Source organism: Chiloscyllium punctatum, chromosome 5 (genome assembly GCF_047496795.1).
Source record: "Chiloscyllium punctatum isolate Juve2018m chromosome 5, sChiPun1.3, whole genome shotgun sequence".
NCBI lineage: Eukaryota > Metazoa > Chordata > Chondrichthyes > Orectolobiformes > Hemiscylliidae > Chiloscyllium > Chiloscyllium punctatum.
Window position 1 is genome coordinate 103,180,319 of NC_092743.1, and position 26,111 is coordinate 103,206,429.

Consider the following 26,111-nt stretch of genomic DNA (forward strand, 5'->3'; position numbering starts at 1 on the left):
TCCGCTCCCCCGATATATATATATAAAAATTAATGAGTCGTTTAATGGAAGAGCGATACCGATAAATCGGAAAGGCCGGTAGGGGAACAATGAATTTGAAACGGTTTCGGGGAGTCAGGTATGCTACCACACCGAACGGGCAGAGAGAGAGAAGAGAATTGGGCGCGACATATATTGGGTTAAAAGGAGAGGCCGGTCGTAGCAGATGGGCAGGAGGTTGATGTCGGTGCTTTCCCCGTAGCTGGTAAATGTCATCGGTTAGGGCCGTTGTCGGTTTGCTGGCCTGGCCCGCGGTCAGGCTCTGACGGTTTGTTTGGCGGTGGGAGAGCTCGAGCTCGAGCTCATTGACGGCCGGGGAGGGGGTAACAACCGCCCGCCCCGCGCGAGCGTCAACTGCCACCAGCTCGCGGAAGCCGACTGGCCGCGACTCGAGCAGCCGCCAGTGGAACGGTCCCCACGCCGATCATAAGAAGAACAATAAACTCGGGGGAGGCGGGGGATGAGTGGACCACCTCCACCACCCCGATTCCTGACAGGCAGCTACACACCCCCCCCCACCCCCGCCCTATGGCTGGAAAACATTCCCCACACCTTGTCCTTTCTCGGTGCTGGCTGTTCACATTGCAGCCGGTCTCCCTGTTCGTGTGGGTGCGCTCTGTTTATCGCCTTCAAGTTGCTTACACTGAGGAGGGGCTGGACAGAGGATCGTGTTTTCGATCCCCCCAAAAAAACTTGAACGTTGCAACGGGAGCTGCTTAATTTTCCATCAAAAAGAGCTAAAGGAAGGAGGTAGGACTTTTTAAAGAGCTGGAACGAACACGACGGGCCGATCGGTCTCTCTTGCCATATCGTTATTTGTGTTTACAAATTGTGTATACAAAGTATAGTACAGTACAGTAAAGTAAACCTCCTTGACCAAGCTACCCTTATTGCCTTAATTTGGAGGTGCCAGTGTTAGATTGGTGTATACAAAGTTAAGAATCACACATCACCAGGTTTTATTGAATTGAATTTATTGTCAAGTGTACTGACGCATAGTGAAAAGCTTTGTCTTGCAAGCAATACAGGTAGATCACAGTTAAGGAGCATAGATAAGTAAGTGATAGGTAAACAGCAGCAAAAACAAAAACACGGGTACAGGTGAATGTTAAGAGGTCGAGTCCATTCAGTATTCAACAACAGTAGGGTAGAAACTGTTTTGAAATCGGCTGGTGCGTGTTCATGCTTCTGTACTTTCTGTCCGATGGTAGAGGTTGTAGAAAAACGTTGCCAGCGTGGAATGGATCTCTGAGAATGCTGGCGGCCTTTCCTTGACAGCGGGCCTGGTGGATGGATTCTATAGATGGGAGGTTGGCCTTTATGAATGTCGAGGCCGAGTTCATCACTCTCTGTAACTGTCTCTGATCTTAAATGGTACAGTTGCCATTACCAGGTAATGATACATCCAGACAGAATGCTCTCTGGCGCACCTATAAAAGTTGGCAAGGATATTTGCCATCATGCCAAATTTCCACAGCTGCCTGAGGAAGAAAATACATTTTTGGGCCTTTGTAACCAGTGCATCCACATGAAGAGTCCAAGAAAGTTTGTTGTGGATGACCACTCCCAGGAGCTTGACACTCTCCACTTGTTCTATCTCTGTGCTGTTAATGTGTAGGAGGGCATGAGTTACGTCCTGCCAAAAGTAACTGATGAGTTCCTTGGTTTTGCCAGCATTGAGATCTAGGTTGTTCCCAGTGTATCATTTTTCCAGGTCTTCCACCTCCCTTCTGTAGTCTGTTTTGTCGCCATCTGAAATTCGACCAACTATGGTGGTGTCATCAGTGAACTTGTTAGTGGCGTTAGTCTGATATTTGGCAACACAGTCATGGGTTTGTAATGAGTACAGTGGGGGGCTGAGTACACACCCATGGGGGGCTCCAGTGTCGAGTGTTAGTGAGGATGAAATATTGTCCCCAATCTTCACTCACTGTGCTCTGTCCAACAGGTTTGATATGTGCGATCCTCTCCACTTTGAGCCAGCAGTTAGTGGTGTCGATGGTAGTCATGATTTGAAGGGGCTGGTGTTGGGCACTCGTTGCCTTACGCGCTTTATTTTAGTCCTCAGATAATGTGACTCTGAAGTATCTTAAGATAATTAACTTTAAAAAGAACTATATTAATGCATCATGTTATAATGCCAAACAAAATTTTGGAGGGTTTGCACTTTCTAGAAGGAACATGCTAATGTCCTTGATAGCATTCCTCTGAAGCAGCTTGGGACATTCTGTTGTGTCAATCTGTCTATATAAATGCAATCTCTTGAATGTTGAGCATTTGTCTTTTGAACCTGAATTGTGCTAATGAAAATCATTGAAGCACCATTTTATTTTCATTTACGTGGGGTTGATTGAAGGTGTTTCAGATTGGTTTGTGTTGGAACTTGCAAATAAACAATCTATAATTTTGATGTGAAGTTGTCCAAAAAACTATGCAATTCAGCAAAAATGGAAGCCTTGTCATGGTTTTTGTGACTTCTTATTAGGGTAGAATGATTTCAGAACCAAATTGCATGTTTTGTTTCTGGATTAGTGGTGCTGGAAGAGCACAGCAGTTCAGGCAGCATCCAAGGAGAAGCGAAATCGACGTTTTGGGCAAAAGCCCTTCATCAGATTCCTGATGAAGGGCTTTTGCCCGAAACATCGATTTCGCTGCTCCTTGGATGCTGCCTGAACTGCTGTGCTCTTCCAGCACCACTAATGCAGAATCTGGTTTCCAGCATCTGCAGTCATTGTTTTTACCTGCATGTTTTGTTTGACATTTGAGCTTAGTTGATCAAGTTGAAAAGTCAGAGCAGTGACACAAACTCACCAATCTGAATATAATAGAGTTATGGATTCACAGAGATATACAGCATAGATACTGACTCTTCAGTTCGACTTGTCCATGTCCACCTTATATCTTAAATTCATCTAGTCCCATTTACCAGCATTTGGTCCATATCCCTCTAAACCCTTCCTGTTCATATACCCATCCACATGCCTTTTAAATGTTGTAATTGTCCCAGTCTCCTCCACTTTATCTGGCAGCTCATTCCATACACTCACCACCCACTGTGTGAAAAAAGTTGTCCCTTCGGTCCCTGGTAAATCTTTCCCCTGTCACCCTAAACCTATGCCATCTAATTCTGGACTCTCCCACCCCAGGGAAAAGACCTTGTCTACTCATGAATGTTTGACTACATTTTGTATGATCATTCAATTTGGTGATTTATTTTCAAACTTGCAAATTCCAAGCATTTTTAAACTTAAAATATGTAGCAGACAGATAGGAATTTGAGATTTTTGTGACAGTGTAGACAGCCAATAATAGAGCCAAACACAAGTGTAAATCAAATGAAAGGAAATTTGAGAGTTTTTTGTAATCCTAATCTAGCCATTTTGAACAAAGCACATATCACACCCAAATGGTCAAGTACCAAAACAAGGTTGTGTCTGATTTCTGAGCATTCCCCCAGTTTTCTGTACTATATTTTTCCACCTGGTTTGTTCCTCCCTCCTGCAGTGAATACTTATCCATTGTCCAACAATTCTGTATTGATTTATTGTTCTCTGGCTGTTTGTTTGTGTTTTTCTCCTTTTTTTTCTTTTGTTTTATAGGGTCACTTCATCCTTTATTGAATGTTGGAATTGTGATTCCTCTGGGACAGGGGTTGGTGGGGTGTTAATGTGCTGTTAAGAAAATCAGTGCATTGCTTGCCTTGCCCTGACTCTAGCTAATGTCGTCTGGGATTAGGCAAGCAGAAACTATCTACTGGAACTGAGTAAGGAGAGAGAGAATGTAAGCATTAGTCAGAACATAACAAAGGACTGAAAGCAGCTGTGAAACTCATGACTGACAAGAATGGCCTCAAAGGTGAGAGAGCAAGCAGCACAATCTTGACTCCACAAAGAGCAGGTACTGAGTAGAAGCTTTATTTTTGATTTTTATTTTCTCTGAAAATGCCTTGCAATTTTATGGCTTCTTTTCAAAGCTGGACAAAAATGTTTGGAAATGAATGAAACTTTCAGGAGAATAATAATTCAGTCAGATCATTGAATATGAGATGGTGTCTTTTGTGAGGTGCCAAGAATTTTGCAATGGTTTGGAGACTTTAACACCTTATCCTGTGTTCATCTTTGTCTCATATTCATTTTTCTCTTTGTTTTGCTAGAACTTGCAAGCACAATACATATTGTTGTACCTCTGATCATTTATTACTTGATGGGAGGTGATGAAAGTTAAATTGAATATTGGTATTTTGGTTGTTGTGTTGGCTGTACTTTTTATGTGGTGCTAATGATGATCCTGAAGTCCAAATAAATTCTAGATTTAAATCTCTAGCCAAATATTCACCTCTCACTAATTTTCTCTCGAAGAAAAGGTTAATTTCTCTTGTGATGTGAGACCTAACAAGAGTTGTATCTCAGCCTGCGTTTTGATAGCGTCACTCTCAATGTAGCTGTGGTCTAATGGCTAGAATAACTATGTTTTTTTAGTACAGATGTATCTCTGGGAAGTGAAAGTGGAAACTGACAATGCTCTCAAGATACATTGACAGCAATTAATTTAAGATCCAGTTGAAGATTTGTTTTTGTAGAATACTGGCTGGTTTTAGACTATGCTTCAGGGCAATGATGCTTCCAAACTGGATGACTGCTTGTGTGTTCTAATCATTCAGACATTTTGGTTAAACATCAGAGAATATCTTTGTGTGTTTTAGGGCTTTCCAAAATTGGTGGCATTATTCACGTGCCATGTAAAGTGCAAGAATACTTACACTAAATTGAAATCATGGGGATTGTGGCAAGCTATATTCAAGAGCCTCGCTGCATAAGATTTGGCAGCTGAAGCAAAAGCAAAATGTTGAGTGATACAGTGCCGCCACTGGAGACAGAAGGAGTTAGGGAAGTACAATGAAGAGTTTGAGAGAATTTTATGGTTGAATAAAGCCTGGACTTTTAGAGCCATAGAGATGTACAGAACAGAAACAGACCCCTCTGTCCAACTCGTCCATGACGACCAGATATCCTAAATTAATCTAGTCCCATTTGCCAACGTTTGACCCATATCCCTTTGAACCCATCCTATTCACATACCTATCCAGATGCTTTTTAAATGTTGTAATTGTACCAGCCTCCACCACTTCCTCTGGCAGCTCATTCACGCACCATCCTTTGCATGAAAAAGATGCACCTTAGGTCCCTTGGTGGGCGGCACGGTGGCACAGTGGTTAGCACTGCTGCCTCACAGCGCCGGAGACCTGGGTTCAATTCCCACCTCAGGCGACTGACTGTGTGGAGTTTGCACGTTCTCCCCGTGTCTGCGTGGGTTTCCTCTGGGTGCTCCGGCTTCCTCCCACAGTCCAAAGATGTGCAGGTCAGGTGAATTGGCCATGCTAAATTGCCCGTAGTGTTAGGTAAGGGGTGGGTACGCTTCGGCGGGGCGGTGTGGACTTGTTGGGCCGAAGGGCCTGTTTCCACACTGTAAGTAATCTAATCTAATCTAATCTAATCTAATCTAATCTAATCTAATCTAAAAAAAATCTTTTCTCTCGCACCTTAAACCTATGCCCTCTACACTGGACTCCCTTACACTGGGGAAAAGACCTTGGCTATTCATCCTATTCATGCCTTTCATTATTTTATAAACCCTATGAGGTCACCCCTTGGCCTCCAACCCCATAGAGAAAATAGCCCCAGTGTATTCAGCCTCTCCTTATAGCTCAAGCCCTCCAACCTTAGCAACATTTTTCTAAATTGTTTCTGAACCGTTTCAAGTTTCACAACATTCTTCCTATAGCAAAGACCAGAATTGCATGCAGCATTTGAAAAGTCACTTAATTAATGTCCTGTATAGTTGCAACATTACCTCTCAACTTCAATAGTCAATGCGCTGACCAGTAATGGCAAGCGTACCAAACGCCACCTTCACTAGCAACTCCACTTTCTTCAACAAAATTTCCCAGGACCTAACCATTAAGTGTATAAGTCCTGCCCTAATTTGCACAACCAACATGTAGCACCTCACGTTTATCTGGATTAAACTCCATCTGACTCTCCTCGGCCATTGGCTCATCTCATCAAGGTCCTGTTGTACTCTGAGGTGACCACCTTTGCTGTGCATTACACCACCAGTTTTGGTGTCATCTGCAAACTTACTAACCATACTTCCTACATTCACATCCAAATCATTTATATAGATGACAAAAGGCAGTGGACCTCGCACCGATTCCTGCGGCACACTTCTGGTTACAAGCCTTCAGTCTGAAATGCAATTCTCCTCCACCACTCTCTATGTCCTGCCTTTCTAGCCAATTTTGTATCCAATTTTGGACCTGTTCTGGCTCCACACTTCTTCCTGCCAAAATGGTTTGGCAAGAAAGCCATAAAGTTGCTGCCATGCAGATACATCAAAGTGACACAATCGCAAAGCAGGGCTGCTGAGATATAACTCCTGTTAGGTTCCATATTACAAGGGAGCAGACCACATTCTGTTGAAGGCAAATAGGGGTTAAGTCATGATCACCACACCTGAATTCAAGCCAATTATCTTCCCACTCTGAAGAGTGGGTTAAAATATGAACTTGCAGAAAGATGTTGAAACCTTGGTGATTAAGTCTCACATCCAATTTTAACTGCTTGCTCAGAATTGTCATATAAGGAGTAATTACATGTACAGCACCTAAATACTGGTACCTATACTTACAAGAGGTGTTTAAATCCTTCGTATCTAGGGAAGAAATGAAAACACTATTGAATTTCTGAAATTGTAAATTTGACGTAACTATCAATCCTCCAATTTACTATTCTTAAGTGCATACCCTATGGTAAGTCACCATTTTTGCAAGAATGAAATTGAGACCCTGCTCCAAATAATTTGATGCTTACTTGTATGCTGTTATTTTGTGAATGATTGTGTACTTGTCTGTGAGAGTAATCTCTGCAAGCTTGGTGTTGTGATTTTTAACAAGGAAATTATTGCACTATACATTCAGTTATAAGTTAACTGTATTTCATACTGGGTCATAAATTGAATAAGTGTGTTTTTATCTGTACCATGTTTCTCAAGGTCTGGGAAATAGTTCAAGGGGGGCTATGGAATATAGAATTTGTACCATTTCTCATGAAGAATCTAACAAGTCGTGAGTAATCTGTTTTTCTGACTTTGAGGTCTGTGACTCACTGGTGTGTAATGTTCTTTAGCAAAAATTAGCTGTTTGGAATTTTGAAGTTCCGTTGAGTTTTTGTGTTTGCAAAAATCACAATAGTGTTACTTTAAAAATATCTTAAACACTTTCTTCCTAGATATCTAATTAAAACGTACATACTTATTAGTAACTTGCTTCTGGTGTCATTCAGAAATTCTCCTAAATTAATCCATTGAATTCATAAATTAGTTATAGTCCCAAATGAAAACATTGTACAATTGATAGAGCAGCTAAGTGTAGTCATATCTCTGTGATATTAGTAAACATTTCTCATTAATTAACAGGATGTGGATGTCACTAGTCAGGCCAGCATTTATTGTCCATCCCTGATTATCATTGAAGTAGTACTGGTTAACCACACTCTTGACAACTGAGTGAATTCCTCAGCTGTTCCAGAGAGTAGTTCAGAGTTGACCACATTGCTGTGAGTCTGGAGTCACATGTTGAGCAGCAAAGATAATGATGGCACACCTTCTGTGCAGGATATTGGTGATCCAGGTGGGCTTTTACATCAGTTTTATGGTCACTGTCACTGATACTAGTTTTTTAATTCCAGACTTAGTTAACTCATTAACTACATTTTAATTTCACACAGATGCCTGTGTATCATGAGTTTAGCCTTTACACTACTGGATTAGTTCAATATCCTAATCACTATTCTATGTATTTGTTAAACTGCGGGGAATTGTATTCAGATCACTTAAATTCAAAACTCAGTTAGCAGGAAATTAATTCCGAGTCTACTAAGATCAGCATTCCACAGCGTTCCCATATACACTTCTAATCCAATCGGGTATAATGACGATCTGGCCAGTGGAAAAATCAGCTTGATATGTATTTTACAAAATACAATTACTATTATAATTGTTATTACTTTGAGGGGATCCCATTGAGAGACACACAATTTAAATAGGCTGTAGGGAGGAGGTTTCGCTGGCTAGAGTGGTCCAGAGCAAGGGATCAAAGTCTCGGGATATGGGTTGAGCCATTTCAGACTGAGATGAAAAGAAATTTCTCCAGTGAGTGTGATGAACCTTTGGAATTCTCTATCATAGAAGGCTGTGGAGGTCAAATCTCTGTGCTTAATGGAGAAATAGAGTTTTAGAAACTAAACATATTGAGGGATATGGTGAGAGAGCAACGTATGCCATTGAAATAGTCGATCAGCCTTAATCATATCGAACGGTATACTGGACCCAATGGGATGAATACCCTACTCCTTGTCTTTCACTTTTCTGCAAAGTTTGTTTATACCTTTGTTTTTCTTTTATTATGGATTAACAAGACAATAAATTTTTACTTCTAACAGTATGTAATCTGAATACGTCATATTCAGCTGGGGATGAAATCAAGTGACCTGTCATACCAGAATCTCTATATATTTGACTCGGTTTGCACATTGGTAAATTTATGCTAAATTAATCCTTAGACTTTTATGCATTACTTCTAAACTCCCGTAATTATTTTGAATCAACTTTTTTTTGGCAAGGATCACATATTTTGCAACTTTATTTGCTGCAGTGGTTGACGAGGATGTGTGCTAACACCATTGATAGATAACTCTAAATGGAGCTCTCATCTTATTTTTAAGGTTGCATTCAAATTAAAGCCACACTTGTGTTATTTTTCTTATTAGAGAACTTTTCTTAAAGTAGTAAAGGACTCCCATTTTCTGGAAACATTGTGGAAATAGGGACTTGTCTTCGATGCTCTGTTTGTGTTCTTGAAGCTCAGCTCAATACTGCCACTGTCACTTCTGACTCAGAGTGTCAAACAAAGATTCAAGGACTGTTCCAGTGACATGGCCACATAATCTGGGCTAGTACTTCGATGCATTAGTAAGAGACAGATGTTGGATGTGTTTCCTTTTCAGATGAGGTGTTTAATCCATGACTCATTCTGTACACTTAGAACATTAAACCAAACATCTATTGACATTATCCAGTTAAAACCTGGTCGTTGTTTAGAAAGATTTTTTGATAATGGTTTTGAGGATGAGAGACTCTAGTTAAGTAGATAGATTGGAAAAAGCTGGGGATTCTCATTTTAAGAAAAAAAGTTTGATAGGAGTCTTGATAGAGGTGTACAAAATTTATGAGCTCAAAAATTATGATCAGGGATAGCATAGGGAACTTGTGTATAGAGTCTGAGGAGGTAGGGGAAGCCCTAAATGAGTTTTGCTTCTGTCTTTACGAATGAAAAGGACCTTGAAGTGAATGAAACCATTGAGGAGCAGGTAAGCATGCTGGAACAGATAGAGATTGAGGAAGCTGATGTGCTGAAAATTTTGACAAACATTAAGATTAACAAGTCGCCAGGGCCAGACCAGATTTGTCCTTGGCTGCTTTGGGAAGCGAGAAATGTGATTGCTTTGCCGCTTGCGAAGATCTTTGCATCCTCGCTCTCCACTGGAGTCATACCTGAGGACTGGAGGGAGGCAAATATAATTCCTCTCTTCCGGAAAGAAAGTAGGAAAATCCCTGGCAATTACAGACCAGTCAGACTCACGTCTGTCGTCTGCAAGGTGTTAGAAAGGATTCTGAGGGATAGGATTTATGACCATCTGGAAGAGCATGGCTGGATTAAATGCAGTCAGCACGGCTTTGTGAGGGGCAGGTCATGCCTCACGAATCTTATTGAGTTCTTTGAGGATGTCACTAGACAAGTTGATGAGGATCGAGCGGTGGATGTGGTGTATATGGACTTCAGCAAGGCATTTGATAAGGTTCCCATGGTAGGCTCGTTCAGAAGGTAAGGAGGAATGGGATACAGGGAAATTTAGCTGTCGGGATACAGAATTGGCTGGTCGACAGAAGACAGCGAGTGGTGGTGGAAGGAAAGTTTTCTGCCTGGAAGTCAGTGGTCAATGGTGTTCCACAGGACTCTGTTCTTGGCCCTCTATGCTTTGTAATTTTTATTAATGACTTTGATGAGGAAATTGAAGGATGGGTTAGCAAGTTTGCAGATGACGCAAAGGTTGGAGGTGTCGTTGACAGTATAGAGGACTGTTGTAGGTTGCAGCGTGATGTTGACAGGATGCAGAGATGGGCTGAGAGGTGGCAGATGGAGTTCAACCTGGATAAATGCGAAGTGATGCATTTTGGTAGGTCGAACTTGAAAGTTGAGTACAGGATTAAAGACAGGATTCTTGGCAGTGTGAAGAATCAGTGGGATCTTGGTGTGCAGGTACATAGATCCCTTAAAATTGCCACCCAAATGGACAGGGTTGTTAAGAAAACATATGGTGTTTTGGCTTTCATTAACAGGGGGATTGAGCTTAAGAACCGTGAGATCTTGTTGCAGAGATACTTTTATCTAGACTAGAAGAGATTGAGGTTCACAAGGAAGAGGTATTAGAAATACTACAGAGTGTGAAAATAGACAAGTTCCCTGGGCCAGATGGGATCTATCCTAGGATCCTCTGGGAAGCAAGGGAAGAGATTGCAGTGCCTTTGGCATTGATCTTCAAATCATTATTGTCTACAGGAATGGTGCCTGAGGACTGGAGGATAGCAAATGTGGTTTCCTTGTTCAAAAAGGGTAGTAGAGACAACCCTGGTAACTACAGGCCAATGAATCTCACTTCAGTTGTTGGTAAAGTGTTTGAAAAAGGATTTATAACCATCTGGAAAAGATTCATCTGATCAGGGACCGTCAGCAAGGTTTTGTGAAGGGTAGGTCATGCCTAACGAATCTTATTGAATTTTTTGACAAAGTGACCAAACAGGTAGATGAGAGTAAACCGGTTGATGTGGTGTATATGGATTTCAGCAAGGCGTTCGATAAGGTTCCCCACAGTAGGCTATTATACAAAATGCGGGGGAATGGGATTGTGGGAGACATAGCAGTTTGGATCAGTAATTGGCTTGCTGAAAGAAAACAGAGAGGGTTGTGGTTGATGGAACATGTTCATCTTGGTGTCCAGTTACTAGCGGCGTACCGCAAGGGTCGGTGTTGGGTCCACTGCTGTTCATCATTTTTATAAATGACCTGGATGAGGACTTAGAAGGGTGGGTTAATAAATTTGCGGACGACACCAAGGTCGGTGGAGTTGTGGATAGTGACGAAGGATGTATTGGGTTGCAGAGAGACATAGGATGCAGAGCTGGGCTGAGAGGTAGCAAATGGAGTTTCATGTGGATAAGTGTGAGGTGATACACTTTGGCGGGAGTAATTGGAATGCAAAGTACTGGGCTAATGGTAGGATTCTTGGGAGTGCAGATGAGCAGAGAGATCTCTGTGACCATGTACACAGATCCCTGAAAGTTGCCACCCAGATTGACACGGTTGTTAAGAAGGCATACAGTTTTTTGGCCTTTATTAATAGAGGGATTGAGTTCCGGAACCAGGAGGATATGCTGCAGCTGTACAAAGCTCTGGTACGCCACACTTGGAGTATTGTGTACAATTCTGGTCACCGCATTATAAGAAGGATGTGGAAGCTTTGGAAAGGGTGCAGAGGAGATTTACTAGGATGTTGCCTGGTATGGAAGGAATGTCTTGCGAGGAAAGGCTGAGGGCCTTGAGGCTGTTCTCGTTAGAGAGAAGAAGCTTGAGAGGTGACTTAGAGACATACAAGATAATCAGAGGGTTAGATAGGGTGGACAGAGAGAGCCATTTTCCAAGTATGGGGACGGCAAACATGAGGGGACACAACTTTAAAGTGAGGGGAGATAGGTATAAGACAGATTTCAGAGGTAGTTTCTTTACTCAGAGTAGTAAGGGTATGGAATGCTTTGCCTGCATCGGTAGTAGATTCGCCAAGTTTAAGTGCATTTAAGTCATCATTGGACAGGCAAATGGACATACATGGAATAGTGTATGTGGGATGGGCTTCAGATTAGTATGACAGGGCAGCGTAACACTGAGGGCTGAAGAGTCTGTACTGCGCTGTAATGTTCTATGTTCTATAACTCTATAAAACTTTGGTTAGACTGCACTTGGAATACTGTGTCCAGTTCTGGTCGCCCTATTATAAGAAAGATGTGGATGCTTTGGAGAGGGTTCCGAGGAGGTTTACCAGGATGCTGCCTGGAATGGAGGGCTTATCTTACGAAGAGAGGTTGACTGAGCTCGGACTTTTTCATTGGAAAAAAAGAAGGAAGAGAGGGGACCTAATTGAGGTGTAGAGTAATGAGAGGCATAGATAGAGTTGATAGCCAGAGACATTTTCCCAGGGCAGAAATTGTTAACACGAGGGGTCATAGTTTTAAGCTGTTTGGCGGAAAGGCGGGTTCTTTACGCAAAGAGTTGTGAAAGCATGGAATGCATTGCCAGCAGCAGTTATGGAAGCGAGGTCATTGGGGATATTTAAGGGACTGCTGGACATTAATATGGTCACCGAAATTTGAGGGTTCGTACATCAGGTTTACCTTACATGAGGATCAATGGTCGGCACAACATTGTGAGCTGAAGGGCCTGTTCTGTGCTGTACTGTTCTATGTTCTGTGTTCTAAAAAGAGTTGTGCAAGAGAACCTGTTCTGATTGGGAGAATGGCCAACAATCAGAGGGGACAAACATAAAACAGTTGTGAAAAGAATCAAATGCAGTATTGGGGGGAGAAACATTTTTGCACAGCAAGTGGTTAACATCTGGAATGCAGTTCTTTACACTGATGAAGGCTGGTGAGTTGTGGCTATCAAAAAGGAATTGGATAAGCCATTAAAGGGAAACATTTGTAGGATTAACAAAAATGAGACAAGTTAAATTGCTCTTACATAGGCTGGGATCGGATCCGTTGACCATATGACTACTTACTGTGCTCTGATTTTTCTGTGACTTTATTCTCTCATCTGTCCTGGTCATTCTTTATTCCTCAATCAATATCATAAAAGAATATCATTTACCTCATTGATTTTTGAGGGGCTTGCTGTTTTTAAATGTTGAAAAGAATTGTTTTGTAGTTGTATAATCAAGTAAAAGACTAAGTATACTTATTAGGGCAGCCATTGAACCACTGAAGTCCTCTAACAGCCTTGCAGTGTTCCTTCTATTTGTGAAAAAAAACCAGGAGCAAAAAACCTAAATAATTTATGATTTTCCTTGGTTACATAGCTTCCGTTTCTGTACTCTTTCCCCTCAAATCTCAAACCCTCAAATGCTCTGAGTCAGTCATTTGATTCTTCTTTGAATTTGGACTTAAATGTCTCCCATGTGCTTCAGTGATTTTTTTTTTGTAGATGTACTACAAGCAACCTGCAAGGAAATTGATGGAATACATTGACAATAGCTTTTAAAATTGCCCTCCCTTTCTGTAGCTAAATATGTGATCTTTCGTGTCATATGAATGCTGTTGAGATCAGGAAACTTCAATCTTTAATGCATTTATATTCCTATGTAATGCATCAAAATGATGGTCTTGAATTTCAATACAGTTAAACAATTTTTATTTATAATCCCAAAGTTATGTTTTCTTTACTTTTATTTACAGGTGAATACCATGTGATAGAGCTACTGCCTGTGGGAAAGTGCATCAGCACAATATCAGTGAAAATAGATCAATTTCCAGTGGTGCTGTAGTTGTTGAAAAAACATTCAATTTTTTTACCACTGAGCATGGCCAGTAAAAGGAAATCTAAAATTCCTTGCATGGTTCCTGCCAGTGAGATCCTGGACCAAGACCCAGAATTGGACATGATTACAGTTGATCTGCCTCCAGATATTTCTGATGAGAGCTTGACAGCAGATGGTGCAGTAATCGATGATGAGAATCTTCCAGAAAAAGAAGTGCAAGATATCCAAATTAAGAGACTTGAAGGAGGCTATGAATGTAAATATTGCACTTTTGAAACACAGGACTTGAATGAATTTACTTTGCATGTTGACTCAAAGCACCCAAATGTCATTCTTAATCCATCCTACTTCTGTGTGGAATGTAATTTTACAACCAAAAGATATGATACTCTAAATGATCACAATGCCAGATACCATTCAGGTGAAATTAACTTTAAGCTTAAAATGGTAAAACACAATAATCAAACTGTCTTTGAACAGACTGTTGAAGAATCAAGTAGCAGTAGTGGTTCTGCAAATGAAGACCAGGCAGAAAACACTGAAAGTACCCCAACAGGAATTTCAATAAGTAAAACTCCAATTATGAAAATGATTAAAAATAAAACTGAGACCAAAAGAATTTCTTTATCTTCTAGTTTAGTAGATGAATTTACTGCTGATCACGAAAACAATGAGACACTGGGGACCAACTCAGTCTCTGGATCGACCAATACCAGTAGAATTTGTATTAACCAGGAAACAAATGGAGTAATACTTGATTCAGTAGGTGTAAGTCAAGTGATATCATCTCCAGCAACTAATTTTGTTCCAAAAGTTATGATACCTGTAAATAGCATTCCAACTTATAACACTAATATGGATGTAAATACTCACCTTGTGAACTCCTTCAACAAATTTCCTTATCCCACACCATCAGAAGTTGCAACACTAAAGACTCAGACAAAATATGCAGAGGAACAGATTAAAATCTGGTTCACGGCTCAGCGCCTCAAGCATGGCATCAGTTGGACCCCAGAGGAGGTGGATGATGCCAAGAAGAAACTTTTCAATGGACGTGTGCACACTATACCACAAACAATTACTGTCATACCAGCACAGATTTCAACATCTGCTAATGGATTGCAACACATTCTTCAGCCTTGTCAGATAGTTGGCCAGCCGGGCATTGTCTTAGCACAGGTTGCTAATACAAATGCAATTGCTGGAAATTCTCCACTTACAGTCAGTGTTGCAGGAGTTGCAAATCAAATGCCTCAGTGGCAAAAACGCAGAGCACAGGAAGGAGACACAGGTCCAGAAGCAAAACGGGCAAACAATGCACAGTTTCCTCAGATTGCTACACAAGGAGGTTCTCTTGTTTCTGCCCCAGCCACTGATCCATATGGTGTTCGCCTCAAGAAGACAAAAGAGCAACTGACAGAACTAAAAGCCAGTTTCAATAGGAATGCATTTCCCAGTGATGCAGAGATTGCTCGAATTATACAAGTAACTGGCCTTTCAAGGGGTGATATAAAGAAGTGGTTCAGTGACACGAGATATAATCACAGGAACTCGAGATGTAATCAAAATGTCAATGTTCCTGAGGTCAGTAGTACTATTGTTTTAGATTCTGGTGATGAAACAACACCAGAATCCCTTGTAATAAATCAACAGCGCAAACATGGGCGGAATGCTTTCCCTGATTTTACTCCACAAAAGTTCAAAGAGAAAACAGTAGAGCAGCTTCATCTCCTCGAAGAAAGTTTCCTTTTAAATCCGTTTCCTACTGACGATGAGGTTAACAAGCTAAGGACTGATACAAAACTCACAAGGAGGGAGATTGATGTCTGGTTCTGTGAACGAAGGAAAGCTAAAAGTTCCGAAGACAAAAACGAGGAGAATGGAAAAGCAGTTGGAAGTGAGGTTGACATTAAAGGCAAAGAGTCTGAAGGGGTATCTGCCAAATCCAGTTATGGACAAATTCATACTACATCTTTGGCAAGTGGACTAGCAATACCAAGGGTAATGGCTGCTGCAGCTAGTAGGTTATATAAGAAAACTCCAGAGCAACTACATCTCCTTAAAAGTGCATTTGTTCGCACACAGTGGCCCTCCCCAGAGGAATATGACCGATTAGCAGCAGAGAGTGGACTGGCCAGAACTGATATAGTAAGTTGGTTTGGAGATACCAGATATGCTTGGAAAAATGGAAACCTGAAGTGGTACTACTACTATCAAACTGGAAATGTGGACAGCCAAAATGGTCAAACCCATGTGTACTACAAAAAGTATAAAGGCAGAGGTCGATCAAGAGGTAGATCACGAGGAAGAGGAAGGCTCAGAGGTACTGGAAGGGCAAACAGCTGGAGCGCAATATCAACCAGCAAAGTATCTTCAAGCCACGCTTCTTCAGGAAAAAATGTTCTTGAACAGTACTATTTGAAACACAAATATTTAAATGAAGAGGACCTTGACGATCTTGTTGCAAGATCATCAATGAGTTATGAGAGCATTAGGGAATGGTTTGTACAAAGGCAAACAGAAAGTGGAGCTTCTGAGAGCAATAATTCAGATGGACAGTACCCTGGTGATGATGAGAAAAATGAAGCACTTGAAGAGGATGAAGATTGGCCTGGGGAAGAGAATGCTAGCCAGGAAGATGAGGATGATGCCTCTGATGTAAGTGGTAGCAGTGATGCATGGAAGCCTCCTTCACAAAAACACAACCAAGTAATGGAAGCAGATGATCAATTCTCTATAGAGAATTCAAAAATATGAATGTGAGTTATGGAAATAACTTTTTTTTATGTTCACTTGAAACCGATGTAGAACCGCATTTAGAAATTATACTTCAGTGTAATACTGAAAGGAGAATGTTTATCTAAACACTTTTGATGCTGCCGACTTTGAGTGAATCATTTGCTTTATTAATTCCTGTGTTATTCTATCAAAATATTAATTCAGGATAGAAATACATATAATACAGTAGAACATTTTACAATTGAATGGCTTTTGAATAAGTGACTTAAAGCATCTCATGGAGTAAACCAATTGATATTACATTTACATTTTTTGACAGATACTTGGGTGTCTGCATATTAAAGTAATATTGCATATCGAATTTAAAATAATGTTTAATTTGGGATCACGCAGTTGAATTAAGAGGGCACAAGTGTAAGTTACTATCGAAAACTGTCCCTGCAACTCCATTGCACTTCCTGATTTGCAAAATGAATTATATCACCACTTTTAGATGTTGTACCGCATGGATAGTTTTGTCTGAGAAACCATATCAGTTACAACTACATACCCTTTTAGAATTTGTGTCACCTGGAACTTTTAACAGATCTGAGGATAGCTTTTACTCCATCTGTTTGAATGGACCTAGATACTGGAAATGATTAGATCTTTTCTATTCTGCAAACAATGAAGAGCATGTGCAGTTAATTGCTTTGTGGTATGAGATACAAGTTTGTTCGCTGAACTGGTTGATTTGTTCTCCGACATTTTGTCACAATAGTAGGTAACATTATCAGTGAGCCTCTGATGAAGCATTGGTGTTCTGTCCTGCTTGCAATTTTTATGTCTTGGGTTTGTTGTGGTGGGTGCTATCACTTGCAGTTCTGTTTCTGAGAGGTTGCTAAATGGCAAAATCTGTTTGTTAATGGAGTTCCGGTTTGAATACCAGGCCTCTTGGAATTCCTGTGCATGTCTTTCTTTAGGCTGTCTCAGAATGGATTTATTGTCCCAATCGAACTGGTGTCCCTCTTCGTCTGTGTGTATGAATACCAGTGATAGTTGGTCATGTCGTTTGGTGACTAGTTGGTGCTCACGTATCCTGCTGGCTAGTTTTTTGCCGGTTTGTCCAATGTAATATTTGTTGCATGCATCACAGCATGAATTTAAAGGGCTCTGTACCAACAACCAGCAGAACGAACATCATACACAAAATACACTGCAAGGACTGCAACAAATATTACATTGGACAAACCGGCAAAACACTAGCCAGCAGGAGCACCAACTATCACTGGTATCCATACGCACAGATGAAGAGGGACACCAGTTCGGCTGGGATAATACATCAACACTGGTTCAAGCTAAACAAAGACACGCACGGGTATTCCAAGAGGTCTGGCATTCAAACTGGAACTCCATTATCAAACATATATAGATTTGGATCCCATTTACCAACGTCTCAAAAACAGAACTGGAGGTGATATTACCACCACAACAGACCAAAACACATAAATAGAAAGTGGGATAGAACACCAGTGCTTCGTCAGCAGCTCACTGATGATATCTAGTATGGTAACAAAATGTCTGAGAACAAATCTACCAACTCAGTGAGCAAACTGACAAGCTGAGCTACAAATCTTCTCAAAAATTGCAGCTGCTGTGGTTTTTTTTTATTGATCTTGTGTTTGGTAGGAGTGCAATCAAAATTTTAATCTATATGTACTGAATATAAACATTGTCACTTTTGATATGCTTTCCTTTATTGGTCAGAGTATTGAGTACAGGAGTTGGGAGGTCGTGTTGCGGCTGTACAGGACATTGGTTAGGCCACTGTTGGAATATTGCATGCAATTTTGGTCTCCTTCCTATCAGAAAGATGTTGTGAAACTTGAAAAGGTTCAGAAAAGATTTACAAGGATGTTGCGAAGGTTGGAGGATTTGAGCTATAGGGAGAGGCTGAACAGGCTGGGGCTGCTTTCCCTGGAGCATCGGAGGCTGAGGGGTGACCTTATAAAGGTTACAAAATTATGAGGGGCATGGATAGGATAAATAGACAAAGTCTTTTCCTGGGGTCGGGGAATCCAGAACTAGAGGGCATAGGTTTAGGGTGAGAGGGGAAAGATATAAAAGAGACCAAAGGGGCAACTTTTTCACGCAGAGGGTGGTACGTGTATGGAATGAGCTGCCAGAGGATGTGGTGGAGGCTGGTACAATTGCAACATTTAAGAGGCATTTGGGATTGGGTTTGGATATCTGGTTGGCGTGGACAGGTTGGACCGAAGGGTCTGTTTCCATGCTGTACATCTCTGACTCTACAGTTCAGCTTATGGGCATGCAGCGTCCACTATGGATAGAATCCATATCATGGGATTCAATTAGACACATTTTATTTTGAAAATATGAACTGATATCTATCAATTTAGAATTGTGTACTATGATTGTAAACTAAAAATTTATCAAGTCTCCAATTATTTGATTGTTCGCCAAATACTTGTAGCTGCTCCAAACAAACGTATATGTAAGTGGGCCATCAGATATTACACTACTTATTTCAATTTTTCTGTTTGAACCTCAAGATATACCGGGGGTATATTTTAAGATTGTGCTTCCCAATTCAGCATTATTTCTGAGACCATTGGGATATTCCTGAATACTCTCTCCAAGAGACTCAAGAAGCCCCAATGCGTAAATAATGTTGAGACACATACATGTTGGTCCAAATAAAGTTGGGGGAAATGTCAGGTATGCATTAGAAATCTAAAAATAATCCAAACTGCAGAGAGCCAGTGACGATGGTGATAGAGTAGAAATCCAGTGGATCAGATGAATACTTTGAGGCATGGTGACTAATTTAAATTGAATTCTGTTCCTAAAGTATGGGATATAAAGCAAATCTCTAATCATGATGATGACTGATATTGACTGTAGTTTACAAACTCATCTGGTTAACTAATGGCCGTTTTGAAGGAAACTGCCATTTCTACCAGATCTTTCCGACATGTGACTCCAGATCAGCAGTGTGGTTGACTCTTAACTGGTTCTGTAATTTTACAGTAAGGTTCCCTTTACTGCTGAATAATTCTTCCAAACTAGTGGTTTGGAGCCATGTATACTGTAAATAAGGACATTTCATTTGCTATTTTCTGAAGTTCGGATCATAAGAAGCCCTGTGACATATCCAAGAAGCAAGATTCTCTAACCTCAATCTTTGCGCTCCCTTCATGACTGGATATTAGATGTATCATAGAACAAGGACTTGCCTACAGTGTGATCTTTGGCACTAAACATGAGAAATATCTATGAAAATACATAGATGGAACACGTACACAAAAAAATGTAAAGAACCCATTTATTACCTGCTTTAACAGTTGTAAATCTTTATATCTCTGTTTCAGTTGAGAGTACATTTGTAGAGGATATGCATGTTGACCACTAATAATGAAACTTTACCAACCTTTATGTCTTCTTTTTTGGAAGGAACAATAAATTTATTTCATTTTGTTCTGCAAACATGGGTCCCATTTCATTACTATCCAGCGCATCAGAAATGCGCTTGCTTCCTATCTGTCTGTCAATCTTTTGGTATGATACAGTACCATTTGGCCTATTGAACCTGTCTGTCTCTTTCTCTCTCTCTCTCTCTCTCTCTCTCTCTGCCTGTCTCTTTGTCTCTCTCTCTGTCTGTCTGTTTCTCTCTCCATCTCTCTCTGCCCCTCTGTTTCTCTTTCTTGATTAGTTTTTTGTGGATGGAGAAGACCAATTCCACCAGGCTGTCCTATCTTGAACCTGAACCTGGATTTCAGTTAGTCATCTAAAATATAAATAGACTTTAGGTCCTTTTTTGATATGTCAATGAAGAACATTTAAGGACCTCTCCTGGAAATTCATTAGCTACCAATATATGGCCTCCATTCAGGATTTTGGATCCTACTGCTATCTCAGGGGTTTGTGAGAGCCTTAGTGAAAAAAAATCTTTTTCAATAAATAACCTGTGGGAATCAGCAGTATATTTCTCCCAGCTGCTCAGCATAACGTGCATTGTTCAGTCCATTCTCTTATATTACTTTGCCTTCCATTCTGACATGTTTGAAGACTGCAGCCAGTGAAGTAGTCAGCCCAAAATTGGTCATCTTCAAGTTGGTGTACTGCCTTACATACCCATGTGGCATCTGATGCAACATGCAAATGAAATCTGAAATAGACTTGCTATAACCTTTTTGGGTCTCTGGGCTCTGATTTGCATTGCTTTTGTTTTGGGCCCAAAAGACATCAGATAACATTTGGTCAAGTTTAGCACATTAAATATTCCTCAAAATCCCTTTAATAACAAATTTGAATTTCTAGCAAATTACTTGAGGTAAAAATTAATTTTCAATTTATTTTGTAACCATTAGAGCATTTGGAAGGAGGTTTTCTTACACATTGCAATTTGCAAGTTGCTTTATTTTAATTTTTTTAATCCTTGGCTAACTTCAGAAAGTGGATCTTAAAGTTGGGTTTTTGATATCCTGAAATTCGTACACTTTGTAGATCTATCATTGAAATATTCTTCAGTGAGAAATAACTATAGATACTGATTTAATTCATAATACTATACACAAGACAAAGTTGTCTTAAAACTTTTAACAAATGTTCTTGCACAATTTTTGATTTGAAATTTGAAAACCAGCCTCCCTGGTTATCATTTGAACTCCTAGTTTTGCAGTGGCTTCATCACTTGTCATTGTTGCCATTTCTTCTCTACTCACCTCCCCCGCCCCCCAATCCAGTCTGCCATCCAAAGACAGGAGAGAAGGAGATCACTAATATGGCTCATACATTTCAAGTTGTGACAGATTTTGATAACTGAGACTGCTATCTTGTTAATACATTGTACAGTTGCTTCCTATTGGATCAATTGGAACATATACAAAACTGACAAGAAAATGTCAGCCTTGATTGTGGTTCAGCTGTTGGCTTAGCAGATCTCAGACAACATCAATAATATCTGGTTGCCACACACACAAATACTTGTGGTGGTAGACTGTCAGCTTGGATTTCACTTCTAGTTCTTATCCAGTAAATACTTCCAAGAAAGTAAGAGTCTACTTTTAGGTCAAAGCTTGTATTCTGTAGTCTTAAATGTTGTAAAGAACTGGCTTATGTGAATTGTGAATTTTGGAAGAGTTTTGGGGGACCTGCATTCTTTTAAAATGGAGATAGTGTGTTTGATGGAAATGCTGCATTATGTTTGAACAAAATAAAAATTATTTTTGTAACTTATGTAAGTGAAGGTTGGTGGTCTTTGTATTATACTGCTGATAGGTTGTGTTTATACAAACAATTTTTTATTTATTTAACTATTGTTTGTAGTTATCTAGTAGGAAGTCATAATTTAATCCATTAACTGAGATTTTTCCTCATGATTGAAATATTATGCAAGATCTATTGTTTTCAATTGTAGACGCAACTTTTAGAGACCTTGGAATGGACTTGTCTGGAGGGATGGAGCCATTTAACCCCTCCTTAAATTTGTTACCCCATTCAATTATATCATGTGTGATTTGTGATCTAACAGAATATACTGACTTCATCCTTACTTAGATTTTTGTAACCAAATAGATTATCAATGTAATCTATTTTAAATAAATTTAGCATTTTCCAAATATCTACCACTCTTAGTGTGTTTCTTTACTTCACTCCAAAAAGATCTAGCTCTAATTTTTAGCTCTGGCCCATAGTCCTAGACTCCCCAACCAGTGGAAAAAATTTCCTTCCATCCACCCTATCTGTTCCCCTTTTTAATAACACGAAAATCATGATCAAATCACCCATAACCTTCAACATTCAAAAGAATATAATGTGTGTGATCCCTACTTGTAATTTAAAACTTTGAGTCCACAATTAATTATCGTAAACGTAGTCTGAAATCCCCTCTATGTTCATCATGATACTTCACAAACTTTAGTGTCCATAATTGCTCTGAGTGCTTTCGATGTGGTTAGAGAGGTGTCTTGGTGACTTTGTGTGTGAATGCAGACAAAATAAATGGAGTCTAATTCACAGGTAGTATAAATATGTTTCAATTATCAGTGTTTTACTGGAATGGGAACAACAGTCCTTGGAAACTAAGTTCTTTGCTGAAAAAATAGGTATTCACCAATCTTAAAATTACACGATGCGCTGGTAACTAGGGTATTTCTGAAATTTGTTTTTTCTCCCTAGTTAATCAGTTTGCACAAATTCTGATTCTTAGATATAAGCTATAAATATGAAAATTAATGGTGAAAATCTGTAATGGTTATTGATTAAGTTCATAGAATTTTGCCAATGTATTCTGAGAAAGGGTCACCCAATCTAAAACGTTAACTCTGATTTCTCTCCACAGGTGCTGCCAGACATGCTGAGCTTTTCCAGCAAATTTGTTTTTGTACTCAAAACCAGCATTGTTTCGTAAATGTTTCATAAGAAGCTTCTTTCATATTTTTAATGAAGCCCACTCCCTGATTGTGACAGTGTCAAATTTCTATATTTTCCAACTTTTTTGAACCTGTATCTCCCAGGATTCAACTTTTCCATCAGGCTTGTAACAGATTCAGCATTGTCTTTCCTCATTTGAATGGCAATCTTAAAGACTCCCTCAGGCTCCAGTAAGCTATGCAATTTGTGTGCATTATCAGTATTGGAACTGAATTTAATTGTACAGTGGAAGTAATCTAGCCCTGTTTCCTAATGGTGTTCCATGTTAATCAATATGTATATGAAAGCATATTACACTGTTATATCCCAACAACTAGGTATACTGGCAGGCTAAATAGCAACAGATAATAGGGTAGGCTGAATGTGAAAGGGAAAACAATGTATGTGGGAGGGAGTTCTTCACAGCAGACTGAATAATCTTGTCCAACTGAATCTTAGAAATGTTAATAACTACAAATTTGAGCATGACTGTAACCTGTCATCAAAAACTTAGTTGTTATCTATAATCTTGTAGAAGGGACTGCTACGGTCTACATGTTCATTTTAATTGATGGATGTACAAATAGCGTCAATAATGTTTTCTCAAAAACCTATTAAACTACTGTGTTTTCTTCTCTGTAGGAACCACAGACATGGGAAAGGCACCATCGGTTGCTTGAGTCAAAGAATTAAAGCAGAGAATCCTCAGCTGTAGTTATCTTTTCTGAGTTGCAAAATTAGTTCCATAAAGAAATATCCACGCACCACATATTTTATTTCTTAGTATAATAAAGGTTTTCTAAATTTCCATAGTGCCAAAGTTTTAATAAAGAAGCAGAAATGTTTTTTGTACATTGTTTTGAAACAAATTTGTACAGTTGGGATTTTACTACATTTTTAGTGAGATGTGCCTGATCACATTTGCACATTTTTCGAGCAAGCTTTTGCATTTCCCAACATTTGGCTCAAGTGTCATATAGTATCTGCCTTCCTAGGATACTAGGCAGTTTCAATAAGCTTTGAGTAATCAAATGACATTTCAGAATTAATTTAAAACAACCATTAATCAGTTTTTAAAAAAATGCAAACTGATTTATTTGACTTAATTATGCATGGTACTTTTTGTATATGCTTTGGAAAACATATTTGTTCAATTTCATGTTTTGAGCTTTCGTAGATACTGACATTTACATAGACATTGTACATATGGACAAAGTGAGCGATATGTTTCTCCCCAAATATTTTCAGAAGCCATATGCACAGTCGCTAGCATTTTTCAGTATCTTTTGCAAAAGTGATTTTGTATTCTGAAATTAGGAAATTGCTGCTTCTATATATACAATACTACATTTATATAATATATAGTATTTAAATATTGTAAGCATTGAATAAGGGGGTTGCAAGCTGTGGTTTGAATAAATCAATGTCCAGTTCTAATTTTTCACGCTATTTATTGTACTTTATGGTATGAGTACAGTGAGGAGAGCATCCAAGTAGATTGGTTATGCTTTATATATATATATATATATATATATATATATATAAAAATATCTATATAGTGTTAGAAAATCACCACTATAGTTATTTGCATTTAGTTTATCTTGGCTTATGAAAACAATTGCCATTTGTGCTTCATCCACTTCAATAATGTTTGTTTTAGATTTTTTTCCAAAACTAACAATGATACATTTACAGCACTAGGTAAGGTAAAACAGTTAACATGTGTACTTAGATTTAGATATGGTTTTTCTATTTCTGTAGAAATATTGATCTTTTTTTTTAAAAAATTGGATCATGATTACAGTATTGGCTGGTCCTGGTGAATATGCATTTTTATAATGCTAAAGAATCATTTGCACATTTATTATACAAGTACTGGATGTTAAATTTTTGAAAGCTTGATTATTTGTTTGAACTTTGGTTGTTCAACTACTACAGGCACATACAAGCCCCCAATCAAGTTAGTTTGGAGCTGCACAAGTGACTCTTCAAAGCGGTTTAGCATTATATTTACTTTTTTTAATATTCACCAAGAATGCTAGTACAGCATGAATTCTTTAAATGCATCATGATAAAATCATTGGTCTTGGTCAAATTTTCAGATTTAAAATATATGAACAATGTTTGAGTTTTTAAATGTAGTGAAGACTTAATTTAGCACAATACTAGTGCAATTTGTACAGCTTTTCCAAACACTGTTTGGGAGATGCTGCGCCAGATGTTATTTAGGGCTTGCTAGCATCACAGTTGTTAATTTGTGCAGAGTGCTAGTTGCCTAAATTGTAATGGTTTAGTATCCTATATTTTTTAAAAACTTTAATAAATGTCACTGTGGTTCTGAACAGTGAAATCTTAAGACCAAGCATTGTTGAATAGAGGCAATGTCAGAACTTTCCCTTCTAGCTGTACTCCATAAGACTGACAGAAAATGCATTTTGAAAGTTTTTACAGGTCACAACTATATATTAAATCAATGTTTTAGAAACCTTCATACATCATTAATTAATGTTTTTTTTTCTTCTAATCCAAATTTCTTGATAGGTAACCTCGTGATGTAGGTACATTTAGTTTTGACACTGCTCAAAAATCCATGTACAACTGCTCCACCAACAAGAATTAACCAGCATGTAGGTGAATCAGCAAATTGCCAACATCTAATAAATAACAACTTCACTCTTTTTATTTTGGCTTATGTGCTATTTTGTTTGTTGAACCACATTGTCTGTAAGGTTCTGAGAACAATCACATCAAAAATGATCAGCAAAGATTTGAAACAAATTTTGAAAAAATATGAATATCTGACATTATCAGCCAGCATCCATGCCATTGATAGCTTTCTAGGAAACCTAAATGTGCCGTTATCTGGGTCATTGGAGATTTTTATACAAACTTATTTAATCTGTTATTCTTGCAGCTAATGTTTTTACATTGATATCATTTAGCTGTCTACTGTCTTGATGTTTAGGTTTTATGTAGGTTTGACAAGTTCTTTTCCATTGACTACAATGATTGTATTATGTGAACTTGACACATTTCAAAATAAATCTTCATTTTAAAGTGTTGTTGGATTTAGTTTTGTTTTTGCCTTCTGTTCAACTGCAACAAAGATAAAAGACTAAAAAAAACTCATTTACATGTTCCTTTACACTTACTCTTCCTTTACATGTAATGTATTCATTTTTTGAGGCTTGCTAAGCCATTGTCACAGAGATGTTC

The 26,111-nt window shown here is 39.1% G+C and overlaps 1 protein-coding gene across 7 annotated transcripts; it reads left to right on the top strand.

Annotated features, from left to right (window-relative positions):
• LOC140477289 (zinc fingers and homeoboxes protein 1-like) lies at window positions 1-25,934 on the top strand. Of its 7 annotated transcripts, XM_072570899.1 has the most exons (4): window positions 3,876-3,894; window positions 7,090-8,630; window positions 13,660-16,501; window positions 23,538-25,934. In XM_072570899.1, the coding sequence occupies exon 3, from the start codon at window positions 13,785-13,787 to the stop codon at window positions 16,497-16,499; it is 2,715 nt and encodes a 904-aa protein (XP_072427000.1). In that variant the 5' UTR covers window positions 3,876-3,894; window positions 7,090-8,630; window positions 13,660-13,784; the 3' UTR covers window positions 16,500-16,501; window positions 23,538-25,934. The 7 variants fall into 7 exon arrangements, with proteins under 7 accessions (XP_072426994.1, XP_072427001.1, XP_072426998.1 ...); XM_072570893.1 differs by lacking the exons at window positions 3,876-3,894; window positions 7,090-8,630 and adding an exon at window positions 1-118; XM_072570900.1 differs by lacking the exons at window positions 3,876-3,894; window positions 7,090-8,630 and adding an exon at window positions 1-118 and having other exon boundaries at window positions 13,660-16,400.
• The last annotated feature ends 177 nt before the right edge of the window (window positions 25,935-26,111 follow it).

What these genes read in the sequence shown, in the direction of transcription:
- LOC140477289 (XM_072570893.1), top strand. Translation starts at nt 13,785, where the DNA reads ATGGCCAGTAAAAGGAAATCTAAAATTCCTTGCATGGTTCCTGCCAGT.